The sequence below is a fragment of the Trachypithecus francoisi genome, unplaced genomic scaffold (assembly GCF_009764315.1).
Source record: "Trachypithecus francoisi isolate TF-2019V2 unplaced genomic scaffold, Tfra_2.0 Lachesis_group2, whole genome shotgun sequence".
NCBI lineage: Eukaryota > Metazoa > Chordata > Mammalia > Primates > Cercopithecidae > Trachypithecus > Trachypithecus francoisi.
Window position 1 is genome coordinate 14,706,171 of NW_022681465.1, and position 20,945 is coordinate 14,727,115.

General features: G+C 43.3%; 1 protein-coding gene across 3 annotated transcripts in view; it reads left to right on the forward strand.

Annotated features, from left to right (window-relative positions):
- The window catches only part of OTULIN (OTU deubiquitinase with linear linkage specificity), a 54,152-nt gene that overhangs the window by 24,824 nt on the left and 8,383 nt on the right, over positions 1-20,945 (forward strand). For 2 of the 3 annotated variants that reach the window (XM_033178821.1, XM_033178820.1), the window contains exons 5-7: positions 1,810-1,935; positions 4,654-4,923; positions 7,428-7,668. In XM_033178821.1, the coding sequence (XP_033034712.1) occupies positions 1,810-1,935; positions 4,654-4,923; positions 7,428-7,622 (591 nt within the window). In that variant the 3' untranslated portion in view covers positions 7,623-7,668. Of the gene's footprint in view, positions 1-1,809; positions 1,936-4,653; positions 4,924-7,427; positions 7,976-20,945 lie in introns of those variants that run through there. The other variant, XM_033178819.1, reaches the window with a different exon arrangement.

A 20,945-nucleotide genomic window follows, 5' to 3' on the forward strand; every position in this document is an offset into this window, starting at 1 on the left:
GTAACTGTATCGTGTCCCCAGATGCTCAGCCTGTCTTCTGGGCTTCCCTTCACCTCGTTTCCCAGCTCACGTCTGTGTAACCAGTATTCTCTGCGCATTTGTAGTTCTTTGTGCCCAGTTGTAATTTTAGCTTGTTGCCACTTGAGGGCATGTGAGGTTCTTGTGATAAATCTGAGAGACCGAATTGAGGGTTTTGCCGCAGAGTTGCCACATGTTGCCTAAACGCAGGGCAGTGTGGGCACAGAGTGGGCTGGTGTAGCCCTTAGGTGAGTGGTCATTTGTTATTCTAATAAGATGAGGAGGAGAAGGCCCTCTCCACCCTTAGTGAGTGATGTAGTTCGCCATCACTGTGGTCACAGTGAAAAGTAATTTGCATCCCAATCGTGGTTCTGTGTTTTGTAGAAACCACCTTAGTTTCACATTGCTGTAGGCTGAGAAGGTACAACCAGAATTACTATTTATGAAAGGGTCTTTTAGTCTTACATTCCAGTTGAATGGAAGATTTGGCCTCATTTAAAACTGTGTTTATTTTATTTTATGTATTTATTTTTATTCATTTCTTTCTTGCTATGTAAAGTTTTTAATTTTTTGGAGATGAGGTCTTGCTCTGTTGCTCAGGCTGAAGTGCAGTGGTACAGTCATAGCTAACTATAGCCTCAAACTCCTGGGCTCAAGTGATCCTCCTGCCTCAGTCTCCTGAGTAACTGGGAATACAGGCATATGCCACTGTGCCCAGTGAATTTTTAGATTTTTTTAAAATAGAAATGGGGTCTTGCTATGTTACCTGTTTTGGCAAAACTGTATTAATAACTGCTAAAGAAGGTTCCTCATAGGATATTGTAGGATTTAATTATTCTTTAATGATCTGTTGACTTGGAGGTGAACCTTTTTTCCTTTCTAAATTTTATAGCAGTGAAGTGACACACCTGTGCCCAGCCTAATTCTAGGATTTTTCTCCTGACACACCCAAGACTGTTGGAAGAGTCTTACTTCCCATGCTGTCATCAGTCAGGCTGTGCCTCAGCTTACCTTTCAAACTGCAGATTCTGTTGATAACTAGAGGGAAACAAAGTAACAAATACTCCAGGAATTTAAAAAAAACAGAAACTAGCAATGTAGTTCAGCTGTCACTTCTTTCATGAACTAAGTGAGCACAGCTCCCTTAACCCCTGCCTCTGATTTTCAATATATGTTTTATCTTAATATGTCGATTAGACAGTTAAACTAGACATAGTGTCATTTCTCTGAATGTTAAAACTTTGAGTATATGTGTTAACATTATTTAACAAACTTTTTCTACCTTTTTTTGGTGGATTTTTTAAATACCAGAAACTAGGTTTTATTTTTCTTGATGGGAAAGGAGCAGGTTTGGCTTCACCCTGGACCTTCTCACATGCTCAGAAGCACTGTCCTGAGCCATGTGTTAGGTGGTGGTTGAGAGGCTGCAGTGAGTCCTATAGCCTGAAGGTGGTTGGTGTGAGGACGTGCTGTGGGCATGGCCTTAGCTCATCTGTACAACTGCTGTGGAATGTCCTGGCCGTGGGTGGAGTCCTGCAAGGCAGATTGTGCTTTGGCATCTCAACCAAAAGCACCATTTCACTCCAGCAGCCCTCCTCAGGATGGTACTTTCTAAGTTCCTGACTTCTAGATTTAGGTCCTCCATCTTAAACCCACATGACAGATTTGCAGAATTAATTCTGGAAGCAAAGGTAGGCTTTATAGACTTTGTGGTATCTTACAGTTTGGATCGTGTGGTGGATTTCTTGGAATGTTAACACCTCTTTATCTCTTTGTTTCTTGATGTTGTAGTTACCAGAAAAACTCATAAGCAAATACAACTGGATCAAGCAATGGAAACTTGGACTGAAATTTGATGGGAAGAACGAGGACCTGGTTGATAAAATTAAAGAGTCCCTTACTCTGCTGAGGAAGAAGGTTTGGAACCTGTAGTGTCCTGTCTGATAAGGGTGAAGCTGTTGTTCCTGCTTGCCCCAGAAGACCAGTTTTTAGTCTTCACTCAGTGGATTTTCAAATGCTCTTGGCTGATTTTTAGGCAAAATGGTTTTAAATGAACTCAAACTTTTCCCACGAGGGCTTTGGTAAAATGGGAAGTACCAACTTTATATATTCTTAGAGCAGATGCCATGTACTAGGGTATCAAATAATGAAGTGTTTAACTTTCTTAAAAGGAAATCTTAACAAATATAGGCTTTGTTCCAAGTCATATTTATGTTTCAAGAATATCATTTGGTTCCTATTTCTTACACTAATATCATTAGTAATTCACATTTATTCTTTCCAATTATGCTTATGTTTTAAGATTCTGCCCATATTTATCAGACTTATTTTCTTTCTCAGTGATTTTCCAGTTAGTAGATTTAGTAACTTGTCTTTAGAAAACTGTCCTGAGAGTTTTTCTGAAACAGAATTGTAGGGAGAACTTGGTCTTCTGATTCCTATTGATTTGGCCTTTAAAATTCTTCCTTTCTGTGGCTTTCCGCTGTCTCCTCTGGGTTGGATGTCCTGCCTGCACACTGGCTTACATGACCCCTAGCTTGCCTGCATTGAGCAGCTTGGAGCTCTTCTCACCAAGAACCCTGATTGAGGGCCTGTCACTTGCGCCAGGGTGTCAGTGGAGGGTGGTCAGGTAGAGAGGGGGTCAAACATGGACTTTTCAAGGTCCTAGCACGTTTCAAGCAGTGATTTCTTTACTCACATATGGCCTGCTGCTCCCATTAGACTTTCAGCTCCACGAGAGACTGTCCTGTGCATTCCTTGACACCCTGTGCCTAGCAGCAGGCCTGGCACATAATAGGTGTTCATTTAGTGCTTTATTGAGTTAGTGAACTGAGGGCCCTGACTTCTTGGAACCTAGGTTTTGCTTAGAAAGATAAGAAATGTTTACTGGAAAATATACTGTCAAAGAAAGTCCAGTAGTTTTATCTTTCTTCTACTATAAAGAAATGGGAGCCAGAGAAGGGAAGGGGGAAATACTGTTCTTGTTACCTGCTGGACTAGAACGCAGGATTTTGTGTTCCTCAGTCCTTGGGTTAGTGGAAGGTTGAGGGCGGGGCTCTAGCCCTGTGGGAGTGAACGAGAGGGCCCTTCAGCGCAACCACAGGTCATCATTTCGTTTTCATTTTTTTAAGGTCTTGTGAAATTGCTGTTTCTGCTTTATTAGGTGTTTCTACTATAATTAGACCCTCATTTTTGGGAATGCTTGAGTGGCGCCAATTTTCAATAAGATTAAAATTACTAATAATCTGAGCCACTTCTATGCCAGGCTCCAGACTAAAATTGCATGTGTTACTTAATTCTCACGACTATGAAGGTGGTGTTGCTGTGGTCATTCCTGTTTTTTTAGATGAGGAAACTGAGGCCAGGAGCTCAGTTAAATGCCCTGCAAAAGCCACCAGCTGCTCTGTGGTGAAGCCTTGATTCCATCCCGACTGACTCTAGAGCCATGTCCATGATTGGTAACTTGGTCTAGTTTGGAAAATATGAGATATAGACAAACATGTGCCAGCCTTCAGCCCAAATATTAGAGGGAATTCTATGTGGTCATTACCATTAAAATTCACTCTTGGATTTACAAATCCATAATGGTGTTTGAGAGGGGCACTAGTCATTGTTTATTCATAAGGAATGGTATTTATGTTGGCATCTCTTATTCTCACTCACTGTAACTTAAAAGCACATACAAGTATAGGTTTTCTTTTTTTTTTTTTTTTTTTTTTTTTTTTTTTTTTTTTTTTTGAGACAGAGTCTTGCTCTGTCGCCCAAACTGGAGTGCAGTGGCCGGATCTCAGCTCACTGCAAGCTCCGCCTTTCGGGTTCATGCCATTCTCCTGCCTCAGCCTCCCGAGTAGCTGGGACTACAGGCGCCCGCCACCTCGCCCGGCTAGTTTTTTTGTATTTTTTAGTAGAGACGGGGTTTCACCATATTAGCCAGGATGGTCGCCATCTCCTGACCTCGTGATCCGCCCGTCTCGGCCTCCCAAAGTGCTGGGATTACAGGCTTGAGCCACCGCGCCCGGCCTAGGTTTTCTTTTTTAAAGAGTTTGCCTATATTCACTGAATACCTAACACATGACTTTATTCTTAATCTGGAGTCAATAAGAATTTCCTGAATGGATTTATTCATTTGAAGTTCATGTATATTTTTGAGGTTAGAGGGATAAGTGTAGTAAATTATTATTCAGGAGCCCCTAGGCTCTTCCTTGCCTCTCTTCCATTTTGGTGGGTTGGCTTTGTGTTTCTGGGTGCTAACCCTCCTGTAAGCCCCTTGTAATGGTAGCTGCCCTTCACAGCTTCACACACAGGCTTCACACATGTGTGTTAGCTCTTCTGTAAGTGTCTCTCATTGGCTAGTTCAATCTCATTGCCTGGGAGGTTAAGGGAGTAAAAATTTCCACAGCCTCAGTGCTTCTTACTGCATTGTATTTTTCTTTCAAATTAATGGGAGAAAAAGCTGAATAAGGAGTTTGTGTGCTTTAAAGTATACCTTTTTTTAATCTGGAAACCTGAATATTGTGAGCATTGGTAAGTGACCCATGGTCACTTTTTAAAAATAATTTTGTGCTCGTAGTATGGTACTATACCAGGGATTTTTAGAACAAAAATTCTAATTATTACATAACTTTCTTATTGTAGTGGGCAGGCTTGGCTGAAATGAGAACTGCTGAAGCAAGACAGATAGCTTGTGATGAACTATTCACAAACGAGGAGGAGGAATATAGCCTCTATGAAGCTGTAAAATTTCTAATGCTAAACAGAGCCATTGAACTATATAATGATAAAGAGAAAGGAAAGGAAGTGCCATTTTTCTCTGTGCTTCTGTTTGCTCGGGACACATCGAATGACCCGGGACAGCTTCTGAGGAACCACCTCAACCAGGTGGGACACACTGGTGGTCTTGAACAGGTAAGTTGTGCTTTTGAGCATGTATTACCCCAAAATAAAGCAGCTTTACCGATCAAACTTGATGTCATAGTTTTTGTAGGTTAGAAATTCAGGGGCAGCTTAGTTGGATGGTTCTGGCTCAGGATCTCATGCAGTTGTATGTTCAGGGCTGTAGCCATCTGAAGGCTTGGCTGGGGCTGGAAGATCTGCTTCCAATTGTTGTTCACTCACGTGGCTGTGGGCAGGAGGCTTCAGTTCCTTACTGGTAGGTAGTAGGAGGGTTCAGTTCCTCACACATAGGCCTTCACAGGGCTACCCGAGTGTCCTTACAACATGGCAGCTGGCTTCTCAGAGTGATCTAAGCAGAGAGCAAGAAAGAAGCCAAAATGCCTTTTGTGACCTAATCTGGGATGTCACACACTGTTACTGTTTCCTACTTTTTAGAAACAAGTTACTTAATGCATTCCACTCTCAGGAGGGGAATTTGGCTCCACCTTTGGGAGTGAGGAGTAGCAAAGAATTGTGGACGTACTTTACAATCACCGCTATTATCTCCACCTGGGCTTTATTCTTCAGATGGGTGGATGGGATTAGTACTCTTGGCTCTGGGAGGCTACAAGTAAATGAAGTACTTGGAAGAGCCGTTCGAAGGATCTTGTTTAATCTTGACAACTGTAGCTGCATTAAAAAGAGAAATGGAGTCACCTTAGCCAGTAGAGTTCAGCCTGCTCTTGGATCTTTTACAGATAAGTGTGGAGTTTTACACAGAAACCCAGTGCAGTACTATCTCCAAGCCAGTATAGTTGAGTCACCACACCTTGTACTATCTTTGATGTGTTCATTTTCCTAAAAAGTCTTAATGAGGTTTTTTTTAGTGGAATAGTCAACCACTAAAGTAGCATTAAGGCTGTTCATCAAAGTGCCACCCTCCTACTTACATAATTGACTCTTGTACCACCTTTTTTCTAAAAAGGACCAAGTGCCAGGACAGATACTGCAAGGATTAGAGAGCTGAGTTAGGTTCCATTCTGAGCTGTCCTGGAGTGTGAAGCTCTTCTTCTTATTGCCAAGTGTGTAGGAAGGAGTGTAGACTGATGGTCACTGCTGGGTCAGGCAGGGCTGATGATAGTTACTTTCAAAAGTTATCTATACTCATAATGTGGGTTACTTATGTCTCCTGAACCATAGCAAGTACCTTGCAGTCAAAAGGCTTATAGAGGATGGTTTGCATATTAGACTAAAGTTAGTCTTTTCCGAGACCCTATAAGGTCTGCTGTGACGGTAAGTTCATTCTTTTTTTTTTTAATAAGATATTTTCAATTTCTTTTTTGAAGTATATATACCATAAAGTTCATTCTTTTAAAGTTTCGCAGCCATCACTACAGTCTAATTTTAGAGCATTTTGTCAAAAGAAACCCCATGCCCATTAGTAACCACTTTCTCTTACTTCTAACCTTAGGCAGCCACTAATCTACTTTCTGTCTCAATGGGTTTGCCTATTCTGGACATTTCATATGAATGGAATCATATAATATGTGGTCTTTTGTGTATGGCTTTTTGATTTAGCATAATGGTTTTTAAGATTTCATCCATATTGTACCATGTATTAATACTTCATTCCTTTTTATTGATAAGTAATATCCCATTGTATGGATGGATCACATTTCATTCATCTCTTCAATAGTTTGATGGGTATTTGGATTGTGTCTACTTTTTAGTTCTGTGAATAACCCTGCTATGAACATTCATGTATAATTTTTTTATGTGAACATATGTTTTTAGTTCTCTTGGGTATACACCGAGAAGTGGAATTGCTGGGTCATATGGTAATTCTTTAACATTTTGAGGAACTGCCAGACTGTTTGCAAAGCAGCTGCACCATTTTACATTCCCACCAGCAGTATATCAGTGTCCTGTTTCACCATATCTTCACCAACACTTCTGACTTTTTTTTATTGGGGTGAAGTTCATGTAATATAAAATTGACCATTTTAAAGTGTACATCTCATTGACATTTAGTACACTGCCAGTGACCGCCACCTGTATAAAGTTCTAAAACATGTCACCAAAGAAAATCCTGTGCTCATGAGGCAGCCACTCCCCGTTAATCATCTTATTGGTTATAGTCATTCTAGTGGGTGTGAGGTACTATCTCATTGTAGTTGGATTTGGATTTCTCTGATGACTCACAATGTTGAGCATCTTTCCATGGTCAGTTCTTTGGAGAGAGGTGTCTGTTCAGATCCTTTGCCTAATTTTTAAGATGGTTATTTGGTTTTTTGTTTTGTTAATTGTTGTAAGAGTTCTTTATTCTGGATACAGGACCCTTATCAGACATATGATCCATTCTTCGTTCTGCCTTTTTTTTTTTAGTAGAAAAGGATGGGGGCTGGGCCCAAAGCAGGAGGAAAAAAGGTTGTGGCTTCACCATTGCTGTGCACTGTGGGATAATGGATGGAACATGGTGTTAAGCCACATCTTTCAGTGTGATCTTCCTCAGAATACCCATTTGTTCTTCTTCCCAGGTTGAAATGTTCCTTCTTGCCTATGCTGTGCGCCACACCATCCAGGTGTACCGGCTCTCCAAGTACAACACGGAAGAATTCATCACAGTCTACCCCACCGACCCACCCAAGGACTGGCCAGTGGTAACGCTCATTGCCGAGGACGATCGGCACTATAACATCCCCGTCAGAGTGTGTGAGGAGACCAGTCTATGAGAGACGCGTGCTCCTGACAGCCTGGCGACGTGGTGGGGCTGCACAGGTGGCTCCTGGGCTTGGGCTGCAGGCTTGGGGGTCTCTAAGAACAATCACTGAGAAGAACCCTTGGGCCCTTGGGAGGCAAGTTGGACAGGATGTCCTGAAGACTCGCTTTTGATAAGAGAAATTAACCAAGTCTTTCCCCTCATCTATGATGCAATATATTTCAGTGGGGGCCTTCAGAGCACACCTGTTCGATGGTGCACACCATATCTTCTCCAGAAGGCAAATACTTTTGTGTCAGAGGAAACTCAGTTTTGGAGAGGAATATGTTCTTTATATCTCAAATCAAAACTCTCTGTAATGGTAAACTGGCTTCTCATTTTTTTAAGACAGTATTTTTTTTCTTCTCTAGTAGTAATGGGTTTCTATAGATCTCCCTATACAGTCTGCTTTAACTCAGGACCTTGAGGTTATGAGACTGATGTGCTGCCCACGGCACTAAGGGGGCCTCTAACAGTCTGCTTTACTCAGGACCTTGAGGTTGTGAGACTGACATGCTGCCCACGGCACTAACGGGGCCTCTAACAGTCTGCTTTAAGAGGTATAATTCTGGGATGGATCTGTTACTGGCATAGTCATGACAACCTCTGGTAATCTTATTTTCTCCTCCTTATGAAGGGAAGAGCAATAGTTTGGACTTGCATCTTAGTTAAGCCTATTTTAGGTTGATTGTTTTGCAGCAGATTAAGAATCGGGTCCCAAAGTGGGTTATTTCAAGGCATTTTTGAAGACTGGAGGAGCCATAGGAGGGAGTGGTGAGGGAACCTAGAACTTCTTGCTCCTTGTGACTATGACAGGTGTCTGATACCCCCAGCACACTGGAGTCTGGGGCTTGGTGCAGGTGGTGCCCCATCAGTGTGGACAGACACTACTTGCCTTTGTGGTTTAGTGTTGGAAACTTTAATTATTCTACAGTTCCATAGATTCACGATTTTATAGCCAGACAGTTTGTATCCACCTGTTTTCAGAGCAGGGCCCCAAGGCCAAATTACTTTGAGGTAGGGCTTAGCTGGAGCTGGGTTTTCCTGTGCTCTTTTCATGCTGTGTTGAAGGGTGTGTCCATTGCCAGATCTATGTAACCCATCTGGGGCAGGGGTTGAGTGACAGCAAACCATCTTAAACTTTTTCATGAGTATTTAAGCAGAAGCATGTAGGAATATGAGTACAAAAGTGTGGCTGAGCCACGTATGCCCTTGATTGGTTTTGGGAAGCCTGAGGGAGGCAGCCTTCTTGGCTACGAGCCATCGCCTGCCCAGTCAGGCTAAGGGTGGTGGCTGGGGTGGTGAAGGGGCAGCTCTGCTGGGCATGGTCTGCCTTATGGCCTGAATTGTCCTCAAGGGGTGTGGACTGCAGATGGCGTTCACACGAACTGGAGACATCGCTGTTTAGGATTCTACTGGCAGCCTCTAAATTGGCTCGACGTTCGTGGAGGTAGTGTTTCCCTGAAGTACTGAGCTTTGTTTTATAATAATTAAAATCTTTATTTGGTCCAATTTAATATAGTTTAGAAGCTATCTTTTTTTTTGAGGCAAACCTTTTTTGAAAATGTAAATTTTGTTTTTAATTAAAAATAAAGTCTTAGTTAAGAAAACTCAGGATGCACAAAACTATTCAGACTGTTACTTTAGCTTTCTCCCATTACCTCATCAGTAATATTCACCACATTTTGCTAAATGTTTATTGATGAGAGTGTCGGAATCAAATTCTGCTCTAAGTGTGCGTGAATACATTGGAGAGGCTTCGTGTTTTTCACTGTGAAATGCAATCGTGCCTTGAATAGGAAGGTACCTAGAAGCCAAATTAAAGTAATAATGACTTCTTCTTGGCTTTGATTTTTCATTGTAGTATATGGGGTTTTACAGCAGGAAATGCTTACCATTCATTTCTGATATTTTTTAAAGCACAACTCAAAACATTCAGATTGTACATACATAGCAGTAGGGATCTGTGCCCTTCAGGTACATTGAATCTGACTATTAGTTCATATATGTCATCGAATTTTAAGAATACTCATGTTAATAATAGTCATCTATCCTTGCAATTTGAAAATGTTCTTTCTTTGTGAATTTGAATTGGATTTCTGGGCAAAAGAATATGTTTCTTTTTTGTGGCTTTCTGTCTGAAGGCCTTGTCAGAATCTGTCAGGCTCTTGTTTAAGTTTAGTGGGATCATGGCGTCAGAGAAGCAAAGCTTTCAAAGATACAGTACTTCAGGAAATAGAAATGATTGACCAACTTTAAAAATAAATATGCAGCTTCAGTTGCCCAGAATCTGAGTTCCATTTCTCATTCTTGGTCTTGAGCTGGTCAGGTGACATCAGCAGATTAGACGTTGAATGGAGATTAAATGGATTCAGGAGGATGTTGCACTTAGAGCAGTCTTCAAAATGATAAGATGTTCTAGAAGAAACGAATATAGTAGGAACTATACTTTGCCTAAGTTTCTATCCCAGAGTTTCTTGCAAGAGTTTAGGAGTTTTGGACCTTGTGTATTGGCAGAAAAGTTATCTCCATCTTTTGCAAGCATGACTTTTATACCTGTGAGCTCATTTAAGGTGCATTTAAACCTGAAATAATTTCCCTGTGTTATGCTTCATGGAATTAACATTGCTTTTCCAGAACATTTTCAGATTCCCCTCGTTACATCCTGAGCTGCTTCTGCGTATACATCTGTTGATTTTACCCGTCCACGGGGAACAATGATAGTCACATTAGAGAACAAGAAACCAGTAATACGTGGTCTCTAACTGATGATTTGGGCCTGGATTTGATTGAAAGTGTTTGCAGTTCCTCTTCCTTAGAATACAGAGTGGATGAAAATGTTTTCAATGCACAGAACAGGATGAATCCTTTTTTCTTTATATAGCGATTTACACTTTTGTTACTCTATTATATATTCAGTTAGTGTCTGATAAGATTTTCTTTGCTTAAGGAGAATAGACATTGCTTTGGTATGTTTTATTTTTTTCCCTCCACTTTTGGAGCTTAGGTAAAAATCTCAAGCCACATGAATTGTTAACACCTCTGTTGGGAAAAGCCTTATTGAGTTTTTATGTACTAGTTCTTTGTTTTTGTTATTCATCCTGTGTTGTTATTCGTCGTGTCCTCCTTCTCTTCCCAATGTGCTGTTTTACCTAAGAGTTAGTCTACTTTCTGAAGATCTTTTAGAGAGAGGCTCTGGAGTGCTGATCACTTTTAATGATACAGCACTCCTACCATCTCGGCATCTACGTAGAACTTCCATAGACTTCCTGAATGTGTCTTCTTCAGACACTACAAGTACAGTTGGATCGTTTTCTTATCTCCTTTTCTTAAGCAGTACTTTGCAGGTACTCCCCTTTGAAAGCCAGAAGCATAAACCCTTGGGGAATCTAACTTGTAGACATGCAGAAAAAGAAATGCCTTTATGTGAGATCTGTGATTACTTAAAAAGAAAGCCCTCAGTGTGTGTGAAGTGTATGAGAAATACATGGAATTCCCAAATAGTTTAGCAAAGGCAGGGCACAATATCAAATAATTTAAAAGTGGTCCAAGGAACTGTAAGAAGAAGGAACTAATTCTAGAATAAATGTTAAAATGCCATTCAAGAACAAAACCACAGATGCCAGACAAACCTCCTGTGCTTAAATTATAGAAGAATAAAAATCTGAATGAATGGAAAGCCTTACGTGTATACAGTTTACAAATTCCTATTTCTAAAATTTAAGTCCCTGATTTAAAACAAGTATATATTTTAATGCTTAACTGTCTTGGGAAACCTCATTTGTGACATCATCTAAGATGGAAGGACCAGGGAGCCAGTGCCACGTTGAACAGAACAGTGGTTTAGTGAATGTGTGGGGAAAGACACGGGCAACTGATTACTAATGTTTTTGTAATTCAGTTTATAACTTGGAGCCATGAAAAGCAACAAAACTAAACTGTTTTGACAGCCTGTCCCCTCTGACTTTTCCTGTAAGTCACTAGCAGTAGGTGTGAGGTGGGCTTGCCCATGACCAGAAGGGGTGTGTCTGTGTGTGTGCACGTGCATGTGTGTGCATGCATGTTGGTCTGCATTCACAGCATACCTTTATGTGCATGTGTCCTCGCAGCTTGGAACTCAGCAGTATTCTGGGAGGGTGGAGGTGAACTGTCCCATGTATTGTATTATATATTTTTTGAGATGGAGACTTGCTGTGTTGCCCAGGCTGGAGTGCAGTGGTGCGATCTCAGCTCACTGCAACTTTTGCCTCCTGGTTCAAGCAATTCTCCTGCCTCAGCCTCCCGAATAGCTGGGATTACAGGCATGCACCACCACTCCCAGCTAATTTTTGTATTTTTAGTAGAGATGGGGTTTCACCATGTTAGCCAGGCTGGTCTCGAGCTCCTGGCCTCAGGTGATCCACCTTCTTTGGCCTCCCAAAGTGCTGAGATTACAGGCGTGAGCTACCGCGTCTGGCCCCATGTATTGTATTTTTTTCAGGGTATTTTGAAATCTACTACCGGGAATGGTGGAATGGGTTTTGGTATGTATAATGGAAATACATAGAGTGGTTATTAAGTCTAGAAACACATACATTAATTGTACTGAAATGTTATATCAATACATCATTTATGATGTGTATCTGGTCTCAGATCTCATGGCCACCGGTTTGTTTAAGCATTTTGAATGCTTTTTAATAGCATTCAGTAGCATTAATGGAGGAGGACACTGTATTTTCTCAGTTAATCTCATTGATTGGTTTGGTATAACTTTGGGTCAGAAATGAAACTGCCAAAACATGGATCAGTACAAGGAAGGGACACAGGGCTTAAAATGTGCCACAGTCTTGGCAGTGGACTTGGCAGTTCTCCCAGTAAGCAGAAGTACTTGAGCTTAATTCTGAATTTCAAAATAATATTTTATACTTAATTTTAGGAGCTTTCATTTACAGATTGAAAAATGCCTTGACTGTATTCACATAAATGGTGCTCAAACATTGTACCCCTTATAAGAACCACAGCAGTCCGCAGTAATGTTGGTTACTTCTGAGTATTTTGGTAAAGGAACAAAGTCAAAATGAATGTATTTAATAAGCTTTATCATTTCCATTGTTTTTATAAAAATATTTTGGTATTGTTGCCTGCGTTTTAGCCACTTCTAACTTTTTGTATTATGAATTCGGAGAGGACAACAAGCCAACTTTAGACCTTCTGCCAGGGGCGATGGTGTTTTTCTTCCGTGGGTAAGCCATTGTGAATGGAGGCCGGCGGAGCAGCACACTGTGTGAACCTGGCAGCGCTCATCTTGGCTTGTTTAGCAGTCCCTCTGTTTACACCGTAAGATGTTCAGCATGGGTCCAAAATTTCGCCTGCTCTGAAAAACATGCCCCCGAGGCTCTGGGCAGTTTGGGGCCTTGGTTTCCACCTGCAGATGCGGTCAGATGCCTGGCTTCTGGGGCCAGAGTTCCCTCTGTTACTTGTTGAGTCTCTTGTCTTCACTGTCAGAAGCTGAACCGACTTGGGGGCTTTACTGTTGATCCACTTTAGCAAACCCTGCTGCAGAGGACTGTAAAAACAAATAACTAAAAATAAACTTAGAAAATACAACTCAGAAGCCTGGCTGTGTTGCTGTGGTCAAATGCTTGCCTTTGAGGACTTTGGCAGATTGTGCTATTGCGTTGGGCTTTAACTTTCTGGCACCCGCAAGGCAGACCTATGATGTCCACATGGCTGACTCTTGACCCCTGGCTATTGTGAGCAGAGGAATCAAGGGTTTTGGGAGGCAGTATTGGGCAGTGCGGAAGAGTTAGATGAGATGAAGCAGTTAGCACAGTGCTTAACCCATACTAAGTGTCCCCAACCCTGCCAGCCAAATTAGGTGCATAGTTACCAGCTTGGGTATGGATTCAACAGCATTCCCACTGCCCACTGAAAGGGTGGGCTTGGACAGTTCCTGAACCTCCCTAAATCTATGTCTTCATCTTTACCCCACATGGTCTGTCTCAGTGGTGGTGTGGATTAAGTGAGGTGCTAGCACTTACTAGGGGAAGATCCCCCAGACCTGCAAAGCAGGGCCGCTGCTGCAATTCTGACCCAGTCTTGCTGTGTGTTTGCCACAAAGAGGTGTGGTGTGTGTGAGACATTTCTTTATGAACCATTTACACTGCTGGAAATGTACCCAGCAACGTGGTGGCAAGAACTTCAACAAATTGCTAATGAATCAGGCTCTCATTGGAAGAAGTTAATCATCTGAAGATGGGGGAAGACTGAGCTTTCAGAGGTATCTTGGGGCTAGAGAATGAAGTTTGAGTCAGCCGAGCTCTGCCTTCCTGTTCGTCGAAGAACTGGAGTCTGGGAGTCTTGCAAAATGGAGCTGGGCTTCTGAAGAACCCATTGGGTAGGTACTGGGCATGCATTAGACAGCAGTGCTACGTTGGTCATGTGTAGCAGAAAGACCTCCCCACTGTGAACAGTAAACTTTCCTCCTCCACTGGCCCATTCATTTGGATTGATACACTTTTTCAGTGTCAGAAATGCACTTTCTCCCTCTGCCTCTCTGAATTACGGTGCTCTGCTCAACTCGGTGGCCAGTGTTTCTTGAATTTCCTTTTCCACCGCCTTCTCCCACTCAAGAAAGTAGAGAGAAAAACAGGGATGCAGGCTGTGGGTCTTGTGGAAGCCCTTTACAGCCATTAAATAAAGAACACCAGCTGCATTATGTGTGTTTAAAACGAGAGGTTGTTTATACAATACTTTTCTATTGACCACTTCCATCTTGCCTGAAACCTGGGCATTCTTTCTGTAGTTTCTCTGACTTTTCTGTCCCACGTCCTCACGCCTACCCTTGCCTTTTGTCTGGGCTCGGTTCCCTGTTCGTATTCTTTTCCAACGTTAAACTCTTGCTAGTGGAGTGTGTGCTTGAAACGTCTTACCAAGTTGTCCTCTAAGTGGTACTGTTGATGTACAGTCCCATTGGAGAGCACGTGTACGTTTCCTTAGGCCCTTCCAACACTGGCTTTATCAAACATTTTGATCTTTGCTGAGCTGATGGTTGGAAAAGTCTGATTTGCATTTCTTTACTTGAGAAAGTCTGAGCGTGTTTTCATTTGTATAAATCATTTTCAGGTCCTTTCCTGGGAGCCATCTGTTCATGTCTTTTATAACCACTTGTGAGTGTTCTATCTGAATTTCACAGAAATGAGGTAGATGTAGGGTGGGGGCAGCAGGAAGGAAAGGCGGACCAAGGAGTGTTTGGGATTCCATGTCAGGCCCTTTGGTTGCAAGTAACAAGAACTCAGAGTATTTTAGTTCAAAAAGGGTTTGGCCTTTTGGTCATGGGAGGGAGGGCTGTCATGCTGGTGTCCTAGAGTCGCCATGTTCAGGGTAGGAAGATGAGAATGCCTGCATCCATTCACCAAAGAGTGCCGACTCTGGGGCCAGGCATGGTTCCAAGCTTGGGGATGTAAGGGTGAGCTGGCTGAGGCACAGTCCTCCCAGCCCTCTCCATCCTCACCCCAGCCCTCCCCATCTGCACCTCCCGCTGTGCCCACCCTCCCCAGCCCTCCCTTCTGCAGCCCTCCCTACCTTTCACAGACTCTTGTGTATTTGTCACTGGTGAGCAGAACTGGCATGACTCCAGGGATGGAATCACAAAGCAACTATTTTTGTCTTTCGCTGTTTAAGACATAATTCAGTTGGAGACCTTCTCCTACCCCTGGTGAAAACTCAACTCCGGGCGACCCATCACCTTTTTGAGTGCTCTGGGGTAATAGACTTTATAGTCCTCTTAGGTCGCCAAATGGTTTCCTAACTCAGAAATTGGAATACCGCATCCGTGTGGGTGAAAACTGTGACAGTTGCTCACTGCCCTGTCTAGCCCCCCAGAGTTAGAACAGGAAGAGGGAGCCAAGACAGGGAGGGAGCAGAGATCTCAGCCCTCCATAGGAACTGTCCTAAGTCGGCCGCACTTCCTGAGCTTCCAGGGCTTCGTTCTCTTTCTCTCATGGGGTCCTTTCAGGAATCTTTGAGGCCCCCTCTGCCTCCCCACTTCTTGTCCCCGGCTCAGGGCCTTCCCATATGCCTTGACCAAGGCAACTCCTGGGATGTGCTAATGCTGTTGCCTCCGACCACCACTTCCTCCTTTGCAGCTCCTAGGAAGCCAGTGATAGCTCCAGCTTCTTTCTGCTGAGCCCTGTCCACCCTGCTAGATGGCCTGTTGGGGCAGGCCTTAAGATGACTCCAGGCAAGCTTGTTGATCTGTGAGGCCAGGGTCTGGGCCAAGGGAAAGACTTTTGGACCCCCTGCCCTGTCAAACTCGGGATTTGCCAGTCGGCCCCAGTGCTCTTCTATTAGATTTGATGGGTGAGTCAGACACCAGCCCACTGAGTCTCCAGGACCCCATTTCAAGCTTTGAGTATTGCAACCCCCTGCTCCGGAAGGAGTGGGACTCAGTGTCGCTCTCTGCAAAGAAACCATCTCTACAAAGTCTTTTCAAATATCTACTCTTGGTCCTTCTTTGCTCTCCTCATGGTGAGGGATGGCAGAGTCAGGGAGTTCAGACTCCTGCAGCAGGAGGCCGGGTGCCATCAGGAGTCCTCATTTTGTGGCCACGTTCTGTGGTGTGAGTGTCGTCCTCTCTAGCTGGGTTCTGATTTTCTACACGTAGCCCAGGCGTAACCTGGTGCCCACCCGTGTTAAGTGTCAGACTGGTCCTGCAGCAGCCCAGTGCCTACAGTGAAGAAGGACCTGCCGGGCAAAGCAGGGTCTCTAGAACCGTATCCCGGGCTGCTGAGAAAGGGTGTGTGGGTTGCGTGATGCAGAATTCCAGGAGATGTCATTTTCATCATAGTCCAAGGAAACACTTGAGCCTGGTGAAGGGAGATGGTTCTGGAGGGAAGCTTCTGTAGCATCCAAGCCCAAGGTGGGCCGGAGCCCCTGAGCCAAGCTGCTGGGACTGAAGAGGAAACGGAGGGAGTGGGAGTGAGATGCTAGGAGGCAGCGCTGATGGGACTGAGAGGAGTGGGACATGGAGTGGGTTTCTGGGTGGGTGCCCCTGTGACTGCTCTAGATGGGGGAGACTGGAGAAAGTGTAGAAGGGGTGAGGAAAGAGTGTGCAGGGATGGGCTGAAGGCCACGGCCCTTCTCGGACCCTGAGGAGATGTTGGGAGGTGACTGTATACACCCAGTGACTGGTCTGAAGATTGGGAACAAGTTAGGGCTGGAAAAACAGACTTGGGCATCACCGCTGTATTTGGAGCTGGAAATAGGCCCAGATTAGGGAACCTGGGTGCATGAGGACTGGATTCCCAGTGAAGGTGGAAGTGGGCTTGCCAGCCATTTATATGTTTTTCTGAAGAGCATGGAATTAAATAGCATTGGGCGGGTTGGCATTGGGAGAAAGAGAAGAACCAGGCGAGGTTAGGACGTGGCCTTGCTGGCATGATGGAGGAAACGCTCTTTACCTCAGACCACACATGAACTGCCAGCATCTGCCCTGATGGTGCCAGGGGCAGTGGAGATAACAGGCCGCTCTTCTCAGCCATTTCCTTGAGACCAAGAGAACATTTATTGTGTAGCAGATGAAAGACCCGACTGAGAATTTGAGATTTCTAGTATAATGTAAAGTTTGGAAATAATGATTGCATTTGTTAATTCTATTTTGGTCTTTGGAATCAAGGGTTTCTGAACCTGAGATAAGCCGGTTTTTCGTTTCATAAAAGCTCTAGTCATTTTTCTTTGTTGAAAGTGGACCCCAGTAATGTTCATGGATTTGTTGGCTGAAGCACTTCCATGTGGCTTAGAAGCTTCGCAGACACAGCACCCCCGCCTGCCTGAACTGCCATTGGCCACTCTGCAAATCCTGGTGGTACAGGAGATGAGAACGGTGTAGAAAAGATCTTGTTCTAGAGGAGAGGAGGCTGATCCAGAGGCGTCTAGTCACTTGCCTGCATCACAGCTAATAAGCAGCAGGCGGACTGAGGACTCGCAGCTCCTGATGTGTTTCTTCCTTTTGTTCGAAGCCCAGTGTATGGAACTGGGCAATCGGCATGGAATTTACTGTCTTCTATTGTGCAGGTAAGAAACCTGGAGCTTGTTGGGAGCAGAATTGCAAATATATATATTTTATACTGACTGCTGTAGTCAATTTAAATCAAAAACTACGCAAATATTTTATTTGTATTTTAGAGTCGGGGTTTTGCTCTGTTGCTTAGGCTGGATTCCAACTCCTGTGCCTGGAATTCCAGTTACAGCCTTCCCTGCACCTAAGCATTGCCTTTAATAGTGTCCAAAAAAAAAAAAAAAAAAAAACTTAGAAGAAGGCATAGTTTTCTCCACGATTTTTGAGAAATTCTCCATGATTTTTCTCCTGAGCTAAGCAAGTGAGACTACAGAGGATAAAGAGGAAGGTGTGGAAGGCAGAGATACCACGGGGCAGGGCTTGGTGGGACTCCACTGGCAGTGGGGGGTCGTGGAGGAGGTTTCCAGGTGGGAGGTAAATGTGCCGCCTCTAGATGGAGATGTCAGGGGAAAGCATGGGTTGGGGTGTAGATTTGCCCCTTGTGGTATTAACAGTACCACTCCCCACAGGGACAGTCAGTGATGCTGGGGCCAGCGCAGCTCTGCACTGTCTTTAAGGCAACCAGGAACTGAACACACCTGACCCGATAGCTAGGCCTGAGGACATGGCAAAGTCCATGCACTGGGGCCAGAAGCACAGCCCTGAAGCCTTCAAAAACATGGTTGGTGTTAGAGGCAGTAAGAGAGAAGCACAGTGGAGGTAGGACTGAGTTCTGGGATTTTAACAAAAGGAGCAGTAAGGAAGAATATAGGCAATCCAAAGTGAGTCTGTAGGATGCCTAGAATCTTACTGACTACAGGTATGTAATGAAACACTTTCTGTAATGTCTTATGAGGAGCTAAAAAAGGGTAGAGCCATCTTTCTTTGAGGTTAAAATGTGATGCTTTAAGAAAAGTGATGCTGGGCAGGCGCAGAGGCTCACGCCTGTAATCCCAGCACTGTGGGAGGCAGAGGTTGGTGGATCACGAGGTCAGGAGATTGAGACCATCCTGGCCAACATGGTGAAACCCCGTCTCTACTAAAAATACAAAAATTAGCTGGGTGTAGTGACGCATGCCTGTAGTCCCAGCTACTTGGGAGGCTGAGGGAGGAGAATCGCTTGAACCTGGGAGGCAGAGGTTGCAATGAACTGAGATCATGCCCTTGCACTCCAGCCTGGCAACAAAGCAAGACTCTGTCTCAAAAAAAAAAAAAAGTGATAGAAGAGTAATGCTTTTCCCATAAAGACTAAGAAGAGTAAGAATCTCTTAGATGTGGGCAGGAGGATTGTCGGGCTCTGTCCTTCTCAGGCTCACCAAACATTTGCCTCATTTTGGCATTCCCATTTGAGAAGGTGTATAGAGAAGTTGGAGAGGGTTCAGAGAAGCATTTTCAATATTACTGAAGTTATGGGAAGTAAAAGTAATTTTAATGCAGAATAAAATCTGAAGAAATAGGTTATATTTAAGACAGGGAGTTTTGAGAAATTTCCCAGTGGTTAGAAGTTTTAGCAACCAAGGCAAAGGGCAAAATGTTAATATCTCAGGTAAATTTGATTAAAAGGGAAACTAATCAGGATTAGGAAACCAAGTAATTGCAGTGAGTAAACAGATGCATGGTTAGAATAAAAAAAAAATCAAGAAACTAAAAGCAATCTCAATTGTATGCCAAGTGTTTTAGCTTTACTTAAAGTAAAATTAGAGTATGAAATCTATTTGACAATATATGAATACAAATCGATAAACCCTGAAACAAAGCATATATAAATGCTCTTACCAATGCAAAAAACTTCCATCTGTTAGATACATAAACAGCACTTCCTTAAAAGCGACATGTATTTTATACTGACCGCTGTAGTCAATTTTAATCAAAAACGACACAAATATTTTATTTGTATTTTAGAGACGGGGTTTTGCTCTGTTGCTTAGGCTGAATTCCAACTCCTGTGCTTAAGTGATCCTCCTGCCTCAGCCTCCCGAGTAGCTGGGACTACAGATGCACACCACTGTGCTCAGCTAAATATTTTAGTGTGATTGGTTTCAACAGTTTATAGCCACAGTTTTGATGTGAAACTGACAAACCTATGAGCTGACAGCCACAGCCCATGTAGAGGAATGACTCTAAGCACACTTAATTTTGTTTAAAAAAAAAAAAAAAAATCTAGATGACTGCTAATGTTCAGATCTGAAATGAAGAATGAGGTAATTTTATTCTTCCATTGTAGGATCTCATACCACGTTCCAAATCCTAGATCATACACAGAGTGTTAGACCAGGAAGGGACCTTAGCAATAATGGCTTAAGCCTCCCACTGGACAGATGAGCGAGGTGAGGCCAAGAAGCGTGAATGATATGGAAGCCTCCAGCTTGAATACATTCCTTAAATGAATGAGTGTTGGCATGGAACAGAATCACGCGCATGGCTCTTGTCCACTTTCCCAAAGCCCTTCGATTAACTCCTTGGTCCTACTAGCTTCAGACAGTTCCCTGATCAATACATCGTTAAGCAACCAAAATATCTCACTGCATCCAAGGAGCAGTGTATTTGCCACTGCAAGGCTTGTGTATGTGGCAGCCCTGGGGTAAGGGGCCTGCCGCATGGTGACATGACCAACGCTGTGGGGTGCTGGGTGATTGGTGTTGATGTGTACCCTGTACTCCTTTGTTACGCAAGGGTGGTTTGAACTTAGCTTTCAGAGGCTGGTTCATTCAAACCATGGGTCCCCGCATGTTTATGGCCCCACACTTCAGGGAACCAGCATCTACCCAGTTGTTATGTTCCCCAAATGTTCCCTAACTCCAGAGGTGCCGTTTCTTGCCCTGGCTCATAGCTAGGGAACGTTGCCTCTAAATCTTGTAGTAAGAATTTCCATGAGGTTGTACAGTGAGTGGTACAACCATTTTTAGCTGGTCTGTCCCCTTCTTTAACCTAAGGAAACCACCACTTAAACTCTTGGAGAGAGAAGGGTGCCTAGTTCTTGTGTGCTTTTGTTTACGTATACATATTGTAGACGCTGATGTCAAGTCTTGTTAGTGAAGTGCACTTTAAACTACATAAAAAACATTTGCTGAATCTGTGTGTAGCTGACAGCCATCTATAAAAGTGCATATATCTTATGCAGTCTTTTAGAGATCCTGGTTGTTTGCAAATGAAGCCGAGAAAAACATTATCACTAAAATGAAATATTTTAAGAGATACTGGCTATAATTCTCCTGGAACCACTTGGACTTGACAAAGATTTTTCAAAAATGATTTAGGAGG